The 15,965-nt window shown below is 44.4% G+C and overlaps 1 protein-coding gene across 2 annotated transcripts in view; it reads right to left on the bottom strand.

The window, feature by feature from the left end:
* Window positions 1–1,646: 1,646 nt before the first annotated feature.
* FGFRL1 (fibroblast growth factor receptor-like 1) overlaps window positions 1,647–15,965 on the bottom strand; it is a 173,465-nt gene continuing 159,146 nt past the window's right edge. For both annotated transcript variants that reach the window (XM_017820767.1, XM_017820768.1), the window contains exons 5-7: window positions 12,870–13,154; window positions 9,704–10,057; window positions 1,647–6,452 (exon numbers count right to left, since the gene is read on the bottom strand). In XM_017820767.1, the coding sequence (XP_017676256.1) occupies window positions 6,043–6,452; window positions 9,704–10,057; window positions 12,870–13,154 (1,049 nt within the window). In that variant the 3' untranslated portion in view covers window positions 1,647–6,042. The remainder of the gene's footprint in view (window positions 6,453–9,703; window positions 10,058–12,869; window positions 13,155–15,965) is intronic.

The following is a 15,965-nucleotide window of genomic DNA, read 5'->3' as shown; positions in this document are numbered from 1 at the left end:
GGCTGGCTCCCACACATGGCAAAAAGGGAATACAAGATACTTACACCAATAACGAGTTTGTGCAACTGAGCAGGTCATTACATTCAAATTCCCATGTAAATCCTCCATGGCACTAACTGTAGGCACTGCAGTGAGGTTTTCTGCAGTGCTGATCACATAGAGGAGGGGTGTGAGCACACACGGGGCTGCGCCGCTGTTTACACAAAGCGGCAGTAAATGTTGATGCAGAGCCCCGGTTTGTGTAAATAATGCCATCACTGCAGCAATAAGCTGGGAAGTGCTGAGATCATACAGTCTGGTGGCAAGTGGAGCTGGGTGTGCAGCCTGAACGAGGCAGCCGTGCACCCAACGGTGCTGTAAGGTCTGCGGTGCAGCTACAGCGCTCGCCAGGAGCAGGGACACATTCTTGTGTCTCCTTTTCTCTGCATCTCAACCGCATTTCTTTAGGGCCAGAAGGGCCTACCAGATGACCTCATCTGGGCTAGAGGTATCCCTTTATCCCAACTGCATTCCGAAAATCTTCAATTCAACCAAACACACTGTCCACAGAGCACCCAGCCTTGTTTTGAAGATTTTGAGAAATGCATTGTCTATGTCTTCCTTTGGTAACTCCTTCCAAAATGTGTACATTTCCCATTTATATGTGTCTGGCTTCACACTCAGGCCATTGACTCGTCACATCTTTCTCTGCCAACGAGCCAGCTAGCACAAAGGTGTAAAAACCTTGCAATGACTTCATATGTCCCATTGATTTCCCAGTGGACATTGCAGGGATTTTTTCCCACTGGCATCTGCACGAGCTGGAATAAGCTCTGCATGGGGTATAATTCAATGACCTTAGGAGTCTTTTCCAAGCTAAATGGGTCCATGTTAATCATTGAATTTGGATGATCTGGAGTCCTGGGCATGCTCAACATACCTCGTGTAGGCAGAGGTGTTGCCCAGATAGGAAAGCCATGATAAATTCCCCATTGATCTTTGACCACCTCCTAGGTTTAACTCACTGATATATCTTCCCCAGATCTTTATTCCAGTATTTCAAAAATCTGAAGAGTTTCGGACAGCCACAGAAATGGAGTCAACACAGAAATATTTCCTCTTTCCCACCCCAAGTGTGCAACTTCTGCACAAGGCTCTTTGGGTCAGAGGTCCAGGTCAGGTCAAGTTTGTGTGAGGGCCAGCTTTCCTGAACTTCAGATGTCACAGTTTTGACATTTGCTGTCTCTAGAGTGAATGGTGAGACACTCACAGGTTTGACTCAAAAGGGGGGAAGTGCTGGGCTTGACCTTGAAATTGCTGCCCCACTCCAGGTACCCCAAAATTTCATCTTGCTAATTGCATCTTGGCTCCTGGTGCAGCTACAGCATTTGGCTCTAGAAGTGAAGAGATCAAAAATTGCCCCTTTTCACTAAAAACCAGAAACCTTTTCCAACCATTTAAGAAGTAATACCTCTGCTAGTTTCACAGAACCTACACAAAATATCAGACCAAGTTGTGGTACCAAGGTAATTTTGTAATATTTTCTGCTTTGCCCTGCCAGCACATATTCGTGATGTGTGCTATTTCATACACACACACACTCTCACAAGCACAGGGAGACATCCTTTCCTTCCAAACACAGCAGGTTTGCAGAACTCAAACATCTATTAACACAATTTCAGGCTTTTATTCCATTTCTTCTGTAACTTTTATTACAAAGCCACAGACACAGACAAGCTGTGCCGTTCTGTCTCCTTTTGATGTGTTCAGTTACTATATTTGTCACCAACTGAAAATCATAGAACACTTTAACACTTTTTATTTTCAATGTCTGATAAGTTTTCAGTTTGAAAGGGGCCGACCATAGAAAGATTGTCCATATAAAGTTTAAAAAAGCCACACACAAACTGGCAGGTAAGGCCATGTTTGATCTCTAACGCAAATAAAATTAACAGATAGTGAGTTTTAAGCCTAAAATTCCTTTGATCTTTGAAGCTCCATGTGTTTAAAAGTACAACTGCCTTCTGTATCACAGCCTGGCATGTACACCTATACGCCTATATGTATATGTATATGTATACAAATACATGAAATAAAAACTTTTGTGTTCAAAATAGTGTCAGTTACTAATGGCAAGACTATGGTTTTCCCTAAACACCCTCTATTCAGGAATGAAGATGCATCCAAATCTTTTTCCACTGAAAAAAAAAATTCATACACAAGCACAACCTGGTTGAATTTATTTGAACTAAGGAAGACTTTGCAATATATGCAAGGCACAACCAAGCCCTAAAAATCAATGGCATGCAGTAGGGTATGGGACAGAGGGACTCAAAAGAGTCCTTACAGGTACCTCGTGGAGGCAAAATAATTCCTCAAAAACATGAACACCTCCCCCAGCACAGCAAAAGGCCCAGACAATACCTACAGCCCTCTACACGACATATGACGATATTTTCCTGGGACGAAATTTCACAGCAGTTTTGGTGTGCAACAGGAGATGCTCATGAGGGAGCAGATACCCAAGGCAGGATGAAATCCCCACGCTTTCTGCAAATCAAGACCTTCACAGCATCTCTCATGGCACATCCAAAACCAGAGCTGCCTTCTCGGGAGCTGCAGCTGTGCTGGGCTGATGCTTCATCCACGCTGGGTAGTTCACTGCAGCTTTGCCTTTGGAGAGCTCTGCCAGCATCACTAGAGATTTATCTCTAATGCAGGAGCTTTAAGGGGCAGGAAGAAACCACTCCTTCCACTTGAGCCATGTGGCAAAACGCGGAGGTTTTGACTGGATGATAAAAGACTATGGAGCTGGATCACAAAGGGCAGAAGGCACTGGTGGAGAGTGCTACACACAGCCTGGAAGACTGTGCTGTGTGGGAAATGCAGGATTGCCTCTTTTAACCCACTAACCCTCTCTCTGAGGGTCAGAGATGTAGCTGCCATTTGAAAAAGTGCTGTAAGATAATCTCTCAGGGTTTGCTCAGCTGAACCATACAAGCCCAGTGTTCACCTCCACCTTTGAAGCTGGTATCAGTACCACTAGCACAGCATGTGTTAGAAGTGTCCTCTTGCTGCAGCACTGGACTAGAGAGCAGAGAAGGGCCACGGCCTTATGGGGGAATCCTGCCCTTTGCCATGCCTCTAATGTTGCTGGAACGTGCAGTGGCTTGGGATGTACCATGGTGCAGTAAGAAGCTTCCCACAGGTATTACATATGAGATGTAGCCCTTAGTATCTCTCATACACTTACTGTCTTCTTGAAATAAAGGTGATGCACTTAGTGTATAAAGCCTTTTTTTTTAATGAAATTACTCAGTATACTACAGCCATTAAAAACTCCTGACTAAATCATGCCTTATATCCAAACAGAGTCCTCAGTCCTCAAATTTAAGTTTCCCTGAAGCTGAGAGGATGCATATGAAGGTACCCTTAATCTGAATTTAGCTTTTAGGGACCTCATCAATTTGTGTTAACAAAGTTTAACTGAACCCTCCTGCTGAAAAAGAAACAATGGTTAGCGATGGGTTGCTTTATTACAACCTCTGTAGGAACACTATGGTGAGGAATGGTCTTCCTGTAGAGGTTATTACATGGATATCCCACTACTAAAGCAAAAAAAGGGACCTTTTGGAGCAGCATGTATTGATGAAGAAAAGCAGGAGCTGATGTGTTTCACTGAATCAGGGCCCCATCTCACAGCCCTGCGGCTGAGCAAACAGGGAACTGTTTGGTTTGCTGGTGATTCAAACAAACCACCAGAAAAATCACTGCAGGTCAACACAGAGCAAATACCTTCAGAAATGTTCAGAGAAAAGCAAAGCCTAAAGCACTGCTTTGTTTCAGATTAAATAAAGTGTTTCACTATTAAACCGAGTATCTGGTTTGGTGGGGATCTGTTTCACAGAACAGGCTTGAGAAGGAAGTAATTTCAAACTTAAAAACTCTCATTTTCAGATTTTCAGGTTGTTTTTTGTTTTTTTTTACCAGTAAACTTTAAATGAAACTCAAGAGAAGAGCAAACAGTTGCAGCATTGCTGAAGCTGCCTTCTCTAAAGAAAATTTTGGCCACTGAGGAGTTGGGTGCCTCTTGTTGGTGTGCAGAAGAATGAAGGTTCAAGGCCCACTGGAGAGGGGAACAGCTCCAGCTCTTCTTGTTGCTCCCAGCTCAGCCTCCGCTGCCTCCTGCAGCAGCTGCAGCTACAAATTGTTTCACCTGCATTCCATAATTTCCCCTTCCAAGCACCCACCGTGAGGCCAAGGTTCCTTTTACAGCCTCACAAATTATTATGTTTTGATTTACAAAATTTTCTTTTAAGAAGAAGACCCGCTGCAGATTTGTGCTTAAAAATCTAATGAAACCTCCTCCCAAACTCCCCCCAAAAATGCATAGTGATGAGCACAGAGCTCTGCTACTGAAGATGAACGGGGTCCATGAGTAGTGAACTGGCCATTGCAGACCCTCACAGTCAGAATATAAGCAGGGAAAAAGGTCAGTTTCTGATGGAAAGGATGGCACCAGCAGTACCTGAGGTGATAGGAGATTACACATGGTTAGTGTACAAAGGCATAGAGACGGGTGACCACCAGGTTAGGAGAAGCACAGTTGGTCACAAGCTACATTGAGCATACTCTGAGCATGGCATCTACAGAACCTGGAAAAAAAAAATCTTTATTTTCTTTGATCAAAAATATGTATAGAAATGCCTGTTTCGAGGAAAATATCATACATTTTTTTTTCTTGTTTAACAAAATAAATTAAATATACATGACTTCTGTTTAAACTCTATATAGAATTACAAAGGTTTTATATTTTGCAATTGGATTCATTCCCAGTCCATATAGGTATTTAATATGGTCCTTATTTATTTTCTCTTCTTTCTGTTTTTACTGTTGAACTGCAATGAAGTTTTATCATTTCCAAAATGATATCTGAGGGGAGGGGGCAACCACACACAACCTAGGTGAGTATTTCTCAAATGCATTTTTCCTACAAGATTATTATTTCATTCTCTTTGTTTCTTACACTTTTTTCTAATGCTTTCATGTATTTTGCATTGATGTAGAAAATCCAGTAGCTTGTCGCTGTAAGCCATCGAGAAGGACAGTGTGTTTTGCTTTCTTCACCATCAGCAGTTCAATTATTATTATTATTATTTATTATTATTTCTTAAATATAAATATAAAGGTGTTCTGTACAATGTTCCTCATTCCTTCTCTCCTTTTTCCTGGCAGTGGCACTGAGTCCTAGGACCAGGGGAGCGGCGATTTTGTGGCTTGATCTGCAGAACATCCCATGGGAAACAAGATGTCTTGACCTTGCAGAAATAGAACCAAACAGTTCGGTTAGCTGGTTGTGCTCACTGTGACTGAGAAGCATTCAGCATTTCCCCTTGTGAATGGAAATTGGTTTTTCCAGACCCTCTTGTGTTATTTTTTCCTCCTGGAAGAGATGAATTGGTTATGTCTCCTGGTGCTTTGGCTCTAAACGTCAAGTACTTGAGAGCTCGGGTCACTCAGAGCAGGACAGGTCTGGGGGCTTCCCACCAAAACAAGTGATGTGTAACTGGCACAGGAACAGCAGTGCACATCCAGAAAAGTACCACACACACCTCTTGCTCTAGTTGCTCCTCTTAGTAACACAAGAAAGGAGGTGGTGGTTCACATCCCTATGTCCTGCCTCACTTGTTGCCACCTTGATTAAAATATCCAGGAAGGCTTCGCTGTTGGAGATGGCTGCCTCTCTGCTGTGATATGGAGATCCTTCATTATTCCTCAGCTACATCCTGATTGCAATAATTAAAAAAAAAATCTCTTTTCTCTGTCTTTCTCTATTATATATATATTTATATAGATAGATATAGATATATACACATATATATATACACACATACACACACGCATATACAATTATATATATATGTATATATATATTTAAAATTATATATAAAATCTTTTCTGTCTGCTTTGCCTATTGCTGGCAGTGAGAGCTGACTTGGAGCAGTCTCTTCTGAGGTACCACAAGGGAAAGCCCAAAAACGAGCTACTGTACAGGGCCAGCTCTTAGCACTGGTACTGGATGTGTTGGTGCTGGTGGACTTTGCCTTCCACGTGCGAGTGGGTGTGGGTGTGGATGTCCGTGTAAATCTTTGGGTACATTTTGGATGCCATGGCTGGGGCGAGCGCAGGCCCTTGGGACAGCAAATGCTGCTGCTGGGCCACATATTCCTCATAGTTTATGGAGGAGATGCAGTCTTTGTCCGGGACCTGGGAGACACAGATCCTGTCCCGGGGCTGTGGCCGGTGCACGGGGGCAGCAGCTGGAGGGGAGCAGGGTTTCTTCTTGGACTGGCAAAGCCACAGGAGGATCGTCCCAAAGATGAAGACAGCTCCGGCGGGGATGCCGATGATCACAGGCCAGGGCAGGCTGCTGGCCGAGGAAGGGGGCACAGGTGCACTCGGAGGCTTGGGATCTGGACATTATGGCAGGAGAGAGACAGAAAGAGTTAATTAAATGCAGGCAAAGTGGATTCAAAACAGATGTCACACTTGGGCTGGCTGTTGCACAGGCTGTCTGGCAACCCTGCCAGACCAAGTAACGAGGGAGAAATCAAGCCAGCACATGATGTTTGGTAACTGCTTTGCTTTTCAGTGCTCCTGGAAGGACAAGCAACTCATTTTCTCTGGTTTAGGGGTCAGGAGGGGAGTCTTTGGAGGATTTTTTAACTTTCTTATCCAAGCTTTAATGGATGCACTACAGCCAGCCCGAGACAGTTTCCTAACACTCTCACTCTGTCATGGAGTGAGCTTTGCTGCCCAGATTGGAGGACACAACACGGGACATGTCAGTAATACCTCCAGGTCAGCAGCCCAGGAGGCATGATGGGGTTGTGCAGAGACACAGCATATTGCCCACCAGCCTCTGCCAGGTGTAGCTCTGTCTGCTGGGCTTTAGACACTCTTTAGTAACACCGTCTAGCAATACCGGAGCTACTCAGCAATGCTCTGCCATGGCAGGGAGCATGGATGTTGGGTTTTAGAGGTGTTTTCTTGAGTTTCTTGTGTGGCTGGGAGGAAGGCTGAAGGATAGGGAAAACGTAGGTGAGTTGGTGTCCCCTCACTAGTGCCCAAGCTATGGAGAGCTGAAAGTTCACACAGCATTAAAGTGTATCCACAGCTCCCTACACCAAATGGGCACTACCTCCACCAGTCTGTTTCAAGCTGCTGTTGGCTTTTCAAAGGCAGTAAATTCAGCTACTGTGGAGGAGACAAGATGCTTCAGACATCATCTTTCACACCTACCTTCCCTTTCTCCCTCTCTGCTGTTAGCAGCCTGTACGTCCTTGAGTAGCCACTCTGGTTTCTCAGCCTGATCTCTTGATTTATATACCCAAAAGGAGCCCTGGGATAGGATTCTAGCTATGAAAATCCTTGTCTAGATAGCTACCAGCTGGGAATTCCAAAGCCTGGAAACATACCCAGGCACAGAATTCAGCTTGCAGGGAGACACTCAAGAAATTTCAAAAACCACAGGCTATCTAAATCGCTCAGTATGTTATATTTGAACATATATCACTTAACTTTCAAGCCAAACATCTTTTATGACACTAATGTCTTTTTCTCTCCTTGACAAATAATCCTATGGCTGGACTGAAATGTTAAATATATACCATGTGGTCTCTTTGAAGTTAGAAAGACCTATACTGTTGACCTCCATAGACAAAACTTTGGTTCACTAACGTTGGAAATTACAGAATAATTTAGGCTGGGAGGGGAGTCTGGAGGTCATCTGGTCCACCCTCCTGCTAAAAGCATGACAGGATCATAGAACCGACCCGTCAGCTGACCATGAAAACAACAGTCTTCATGTTGGTTGGCAGAAATCCTTTGCTAGGCTGAAATGAAAGTGTTTTGATATTCATCCATGCTGTTCCTCAGAGCTGTCTATATCAAAACTGGTAGATTTACAAGAAAAATGGTGGTTTTAACTCATGGCCTTACGACCACATCTTTGCCTCTTAGGGCAAGCTGGGCTCTCCTTCTCCATCCTTGCCAATAACAACAGGCCTGCAGGCGCTGGCTCTGGCATTAGGGCTCATCATAGTCCCATTAAATCAATGCAAAGTCTTCCAATGATTTCAGTGGGAGCTGGATCAGACTCCTATAGATCAGAAACTCCCAGAGGCTTTGAGTTATATTCCACCCATGCAGACTTTTCCTTGGGATTGACTGGCTTTTCAGTTAGAGTTTAGTCCTAAATCCAAGTGAGGCAGAGGACAATGCCAAGAGCATTCTCCTACCTGCTGTCAGTATCTAAGTTCAAGCCAGTGACCCTCGATGGCTGCTGAGACGCAGAGCTTTGGCAATCAGGGAGTAGAAGAGGCCATGCTGCCTTAGTTACAGGATTCATGAGCATTTCCCCCACTACCTACAGAGAAAACCGGTTCATGATCTCTGTCTCTCACTGGTGTCTTGACTGGAGACGCTCCATTACACCTGGGAGCTAAAATGTTCTGATTTTGGCTCCAGCTCCTGCACTCTCTTAGCTGTGTTGGCTTTGCGGTGACAAAGGGAAGAAGAAGCAGTATGATTTACTTTTGTCATAAAACTGGTGGATCTGAAGCAAGATTCACAAGGCAAGATGAGGCAGAAAAAAATGCCCTTTTCAATAAAAAAAAATTGTCAGGGTAGAATTGCACAGTCAAGAGGCAAAGGAGAAAACGGCCAAGCAAAGATGGTGTGTCTCAAACACAGTCTCAGCTGGATGTTGCCACCAGCTCTGAAGTCTGGAGAGAGAAGGCAGCAGCTGTGAGTTTGTCACAGGGACCCCAGGGGACCATTGGGTAAGAATTCAACTAATCAATCATTCTGTTTTTCACACTCATTCTTTTCATTTCCTTGTGACCAGAACAGTTTTTATTCTTCTCTCATTTTATGGGTCTGTATAATTGTTTCCTTTTACCAGCAAAAGCAATATAAATAAGGGCAAAAGAAAGGAGAAATGTAAGGGGATGGGGTTGCGAACTGTGCTGTTATTCAGTTCCCCTCTCCTGTCCTGCACTCAAACCTGAAGTAATGTAGTGTCTGAAACTGCAGCATCCGTTCCCAGCTCCTCTTCCTTACAGGAGCAGATAATTCATTTTATTCCACCCAGACAACTGAGAGGAGACCTCATCAATGTCCACCAGTATCTGAAGGGAGGATGTCAAGAGGATGAAGCCAGGCTCTGTTTGGTGCCCAGCAGTAGGACAAGAGACAATGGGCAGAAACCGATGCATACGAAGGTCAACGTTAATATGAGGAAGAACTTTACTTTGTGAGTACTGGAACAGGTTGCCCAGAGAAGTTGTGGAATGTCCCTCACTGGAGATATTCAAGAACCTTCTGGACATAATCCTGTGCCACATGCTTTGGGATGACTCTGCTTGAGCAGGGAGGTTGGACCAGATGACCCATTGTGGTCCCTTCCAATCTCACCTATTCTGTGCTTTTGTGATCATTTCCCATGAAGGGAGAAAAGGAAACATCTTCAACAGGATTTCAGCAGGGAATGTTTTAAATCGGGGCTGATTTAGTCCCCCAGTCATTCTTACCAGAACTGAACAAGCCTAAATCAGCACGGCATCACAGAGGGTCAGGGAGCCCAATGGGCATCAGTAGTTGTATAATTAATACCATGAGGCAGACTGTTGGTACAAATGTGGGCAAAAAAGTGAAAACTCACCTGGCAGGACTGTGAGAAAAGCGCTGCGAAAGCTGTAGCCCATGGTGTTTGCCCCCAGGCAAATGTACATCCCTGCATCCTCCTCCTTGGCTCGAGTAATCATCAGTTTGTTCAGGTAGGAACCATCTGGGCGGGACCAGACCTCCCCTGTGGGCAGCACAACAAACTTCTGCCCCCCGACATCGATGGTGGAGTTGTACTTGCTCTCTGTGCCATATTCCACCCTTTTCAACCACTGGATGACGGGTTTGACGTCACTGCGGACTTTGCACTGGAAGGATGTGGTCCCACCGTAGTCCACCGTCGTGTTGACAGGGTGTGTCCCTGTCAGGATGGGCTTGGACCTCGTCCTCTCTGCACGGAAACACAGGGGAAAAGGTGTTTGTCAATCTCAGTAACTTGCAATTGCAGAAACATGGGAAAAGGGTGTAGGAGGGATGCAAAATGATAGTGTAGTCCAACTCCCTGCCCCAAGGCAGGCTGAGACTGCTGCAAATCTCCACTGATATAAATTTGCCCAGCCTCTGCTAAAGCCTCCAATAGTAGATGCTCTCTAGTCTCTCCAGACAACTCTTCCATTGTCTGAGGCTTAGCAAGTCTGTTTTCATGCTCAACCTGACTCTTACTGTTTCTAACAAGGAAGTTACTTTTCTACCCACAATCAGACCTGGAGAAAAGTATGATCTCCCTTTGAGCCCTTTTTTTTGGAAGATTTTCTTCATCCCTCTCTTCTGTATGCTGAACAACTCTCCTATCTGTGATTCTGTGATGCTGTGTCTTACCACCAGGTCCAGCAGGGTGCAACTTACAGGTGAATAAGACAGAACTTTATGTCTTCTCAGACACAACCTCACGTTTTTACCAGATTTTTTACAAGTACTTATTTATTAAGACACCACACTGTAACCACTGTGGCTACCCCCCAGTTCAGAGATAGTGAGGGGTGGGGTATTTCTTTCTTCAGTCTAATCATCATCACACTCACTATGGAGAAAATTTTTATGGAGGAATAGCTCAGAAGACATTTGATTTTCTAGCCAATAACAAAATCTTTCCTTTCTCACAATGTTTTTTTGCCTCAAGTCTCAGGTGAGGAAGGAAACAAGATGGTAGGATAGGAAATCAAACAGAAGAGGTTCACAAGAACACCCTTTCCAGCGTGACCGTAAACCTTAGGTTGTGTCAACACCACATAAAGCAAAAAGAAAAATATATGCCTCATTCTGAGGAATGTTTGGATTTTTTTTTAGTGTTAGAATCAGATAAATCAGTCACAGTTTCCAGACAAGGAGGTACTTCAAACCTCTATCCTAGGCACAGAGAGAAATTATGGTATCACAGTGGGTGGTAACTGCTGGCAATCATCATCTCCTTTTGATGGCAAACACTGTTGGTTTGAGCATGTAACAAAACAGCTCCCACCAGCACTGGCTTTGGGGTGAGAAGAAGGAACAATGGACCCTTTTTCAAAAACTCAGGATACGTTCAATAATGAGGGCTATAAAGATGTGCTTGGGAAACAAAAATACCATAGTGGTCTCTGTAGGCCTTGCCTTGGGACTATGAGCAGCAATCACAGCTGGGGAGACTGAGATTCAGATAAGCAGGACTTAGGAGTGGAGGCTCAAGGGGAAAAAAAAAAGAAGGAAATTGAATAAAACCTGTAATGTTTCACAGAATTATGTTAAAAATAGAAAGATGTCTGAAAACTGCTTAATGCCCTTATCTCCTTGACTCTGGTTCCAGCTTTGGTTACTGTTTTCACTCCTGGCCAGCAAAAGCTAATGAAAACAAAGGTTACATACATCTTTAAGTTGATAAAAACCAAGATAAACAGGGACACAGAAAGGGGTTTGTTCCTGGTGCTGTCTGGTTTTGATGAAGTGAAAATGCCACAGCTGCCATTAGGATGGGGCTTGATTCATTTCCCTGCCTCTGCTCCTGGTTTTAGTGTAAACACATGTTTTTACTGTCTCCACACAGCTGCATCTTTATCAATCCCAGATGTCCAGCAGGTTTGTGCCTTCAGAGCCCAACAGAGCTTCCACATATGCTTTTAATTCCTGTGATTCTAGAGAAAGGACTTATCAGAGAACAGATCTTTACCTTTAAGAACAATCACACTGGGATAAACTTTCTCATGCTAAAATGTATGCACAGACAAACAACATGCTTTCAAAGTGGCTGGAAATAGCCCTCCATGTCCCTGCTCCTCATTAATGAAGGCTATTCAATTTTCCCTCCACTCAGCTCATCTTCTCTTTCTTGAGTTGGCTGCTCTGTAATCATTTCCATGACAACTTAAGATGATGTCATAGACAAAGCACAATGATTTAAGAATAAGAGCTCTTCTCTGTTAAATTTAGGTAGGATTTGAGTATAATTATCTTTGGTAATAATAGGGGAAACAGGAGATTAGAGAGCAAGCATCAGAATAGCTAAATAGTAAGAAGAGCAATTTACCTCACCACAATGCAGGGTAATCCCCCACAGCTCATCTTCTAAGGATTGAATCTTTAAAGCTATGTGGGCATCTAAAGATACAGACAGGACCCTAATGGGAATTTTTCAGGTTTGTTTGTGGGTTTTTTTTAAGTATCTCATTTGTACCCACCTGGACCTTCAGATGGCCAAATGTTTTTTAGAATCTGGCCCTAAAGCCTTGTCTGGCTAATCACTCTAGACATAAGATTTCTGCTAATTCCCTTTGGAGACTTCTAGATTAAATTTTCAATTGATTGGTTTCACCCGTTCTGACAGAGCAACCTGGGGTATCCTAAATATTTTCACTCCTCCTCTGTGGTACTTGAAAGGCTTTCTCAGCTAGTTCTCAGTCTGTCCTTGAATTGACCCTCTTGGTAGAATAAGACTGAACTGGGTTATGGTAAAGTTTTACCATGCAGGTGCCCTTAGAGATTACTATTTCCCAAGTACCCATCCTCATTTCAGCTACTAAATTGTGTTGTTACTCCTATGTCTTGCCCAGGTGCCAGGTTAATTCTAGAGTTTCAGTAACGCTTTCTTTGTCTTTGCTGATGTTTTTAACACTTCCCCATTTCTGTTTCCAGCCACCAGCACTGCACATTTGCTATCATGCTCTTTTCACCCAACCAGTCCCCTTCTGAAAGGTCCCTCCCTGCCTTTCCACCCCAGAGGCTGCACTTACGGATCACTTCAACTTTGTACGTTGCATTGATTTCTCCAACTTTGTTAAACACCCGGCAGGTGTATTTCCCACTGTCCTCCGGCTTCAGGTTCTTCAGGTTCAACGTCCACTTCTTCTTCTTGTTCTCCCCAATCTCTTGGGGAGTGAGGGGCTTATTGTCCTTCAGCCACGTGATGTCAGGCCTTGGATTCCCACTGGCCACGCACTTGAGGCGGATGGAGCTGCCGACAGGACGGGCGATCACCCTCCGTCTCATCTTGGCAGGCTGTGTGAACCTGGGCCGGGCTGCAAGAGACATGAAAAATTGACTGTGGTGAGCAAAGAACACATAGAAAAGGATAATGTTGGCAAGTGTTGTGGCCAAATTTGCTTGATAGGCATCTGGCAGCCCCATACATACCAGTGCATCACTCTCCCTTGTATCAGCTCAAACCAATTTCCTTGGAAGGGAAACACTACCCAGCCTGATGCATTTGAAAGTCTACTGGTCTGCTATGGCCACTGTATCAGCCTTCTGCATAGCACAACCCCAGAATTTCTGTGTCTGTAAGGCAACTGCACCAGACCACCTCACAGAATAACACCAAAATCACACTACTGCAGCTGTAGGCAAAATGTGGCTTCATAATCACACTGTAATTGTTACCATACTTCATGCCACAGAGGCAAGTCCTTAGCCAAGACCAAAGGAAAAAGCTCAGATTCCTGTCAGGCTGACCATTTTCTCAATTTTTTGCTTGTCACATGAAGCTTCATTCTCCAAAGATGTTTTGCCCCTTAGTTCTCACTGGCTTTAAAGGGACTTAAGAAGAGTCAACACCCTTTCAATACATAGGAAAGTCTCAGAAGTGTGTCAGACTTCTGCATATTGATCTGTACTTAAATGTGTGCAGTTCATTCAACTTCAATTTACAAAGCATTCATGTTGAAAGGCCCAAAGAAGCAAACAAAGAAATGGAAAGACATAGTAAAAACCCCTTGAGTTTGTTATTAGAAGGTATTCAATGCCAGTCCATCCCAAAAATGGAGAATCTGAAGCAGTAGCTGCTGGTGGACAGAACCATGGGATAAGCTACTCGTCTTAGCAAAGAAATCACCTGTATTTTCAACAGCAGTGACAAGAACACTAGGGAAATGCAAGGTCTCTACCTGTAAAATCTGAACCTTAATGAAAAATTCAAAAGAAATTACAAATTCCTTGCAGTTGCTTTAACTACACAATGCCAGTCCAGGGGCACTTCTAGTTGCAGGCTCCTGCTGAGATTAATACCACTTCTGATGCCCACTTGACACTCTCCCCTGCATCTGAAATGTTCCTGCCAATTTCACCTGTCTTCTTTTTTTTTATTTTGGCAAAACCAGTTTCTCCTCCAAGTCTGTTCAGAATTTCCACAAAGGGTTTTTACCCCTGCTTTTGAACTCTACTTCTTGATTACTGTGGTGTTACTTCTCAGCCCCAAAGGACAGTTACTCTGCATTTTTGCATGCTCCTGGTAAATATTCCCTGATTCTTTTCTTGGGAAATATGAGAAATAGGCAATGAGTGGCCAGCTTTCTGGCACACGGGGTTGAATTATGCCCATCATAAAATCATTAAAGTTGGAAAAGAATTCTAAGATCATTGAGTACAACCATTTATCTAACACTGCCAGCTCCACCACTAAACCATGTCCCCAAGAAGCATATCTACATGCTTTTTTGAACACTTCCAGGGACGGTGATTCCACCACTTCCTTGGGCAGCCACTGGCCTTCACCAATAGCAACTGGAAAGCCACAACCTCAGTAGCATGTAACACACCAAAACAAGCTGAGAAAGTCGTGCTTCAGGTATCAGGGAATTCAGCTACAGGATGGTGGGACTCTCTACCAGCCAGCCAGCCCTGCTGCCCAGGGCTGAGGGCCAGAAGCTCCAGGATGTGCACTACAGTGTGGCTTTCCTGAATGGAGGAGGCAGGTCTTCAGCTTCCTGTCTCCAAGCACTGGGGAATGGCAGCCATTGCCCTCTTAGGTTTGTGAACATATCCCTTAGTCCTCATCCCCCTGCAGCCTTGGCCAACATCCCTCCCTCTTGGAAGAGGACACCCTTTGGCATACCCCTCTCTGCAGAGTCCTTTTCCGCAGGGGAAACCATCTGTCTCCACAGCCTTCCCTCGCCCCCCTTGGCTGTCATTTTGGGTCCCAGCCACTTCATGTTATTCCAAACTCTTGCTCAGAAATGCTTTACTCTCCATACAGAGTCTTTCATGTGTAATCCAATGAACCAGAGTAACTCCGGCACTGGAAGCCTTTGCCGTGACAGCTGAGCAACAAGTGTGACATACTAACCCACTCCACAGGTCGTGGTGCCTAAATTGCTGGGTGTTCCCTTTGGGGTCTGCTTCAGGAGGCCCCCTCCCAGCAAAAACAATCACCCTCCCTGACAACGAACCCTGTCAGAGCTGCAGGCTGTGGGACACGACATTCTGAAGTCTGAGTCTGAGCTGAGGGAGAGGTGCTGATAAAGGCTGTCATTGTGGAAATTGAGTAAATGTGTGCAAGGTGCACGGAGAGGTCAGGAATCAGCTGTGAAACGAGTTCATTTGTAGTTATCCTCTAATATGGCAGTAATTTACTCCAAGACCAGCAACTCCTGGTCCAGGTAGGGGAAGATGGGATTCCTGGGCTGGGACTAACATATCAAAGAGCAGGCTGGAGCCAGGATAGCCACACTTTCCCAGCAGATTGAAGAGTCAAGGCAGTGATTCTGAGCTCTCAGAAGGACTTGGTGGCGTCCCTGCTCAGTAAGGGCACCGTAAGGCAGAAACTCTCTTTCCACCCAAAAAAGTCGGGCTTCAGCAATTCTGATTTTCCTCCCACTGTGACTCCCATGAATCTGTCTGGAGATTTGCATTCACTCCTTGTACATGGTTGCACAAATACGCACCAAACTACAGGTAAAGCTACACTTCTTAGGCTCTTTCTGCCTTTTTTCTTCTCTGTTTAGGAAAGGTTAAGTGACTATGTGGTCTCAAGAGCTACTGCAGGCTATGTGCAATATGCTGAAACCAGATCCCATTTACACAGTTCTGAATATTTCCTTGACAAAAGCCTGAAT

Source organism: Lepidothrix coronata, unplaced genomic scaffold, assembly GCF_001604755.1.
Source record: "Lepidothrix coronata isolate B3197 unplaced genomic scaffold, Lepidothrix_coronata-1.0 Scaffold85, whole genome shotgun sequence".
Classification (NCBI taxonomy): domain Eukaryota; kingdom Metazoa; phylum Chordata; class Aves; order Passeriformes; family Pipridae; genus Lepidothrix; species Lepidothrix coronata.
Note: the sequence above shows the minus strand (reverse complement) of the source record. Positions and strands in the feature narration are given on the sequence as shown.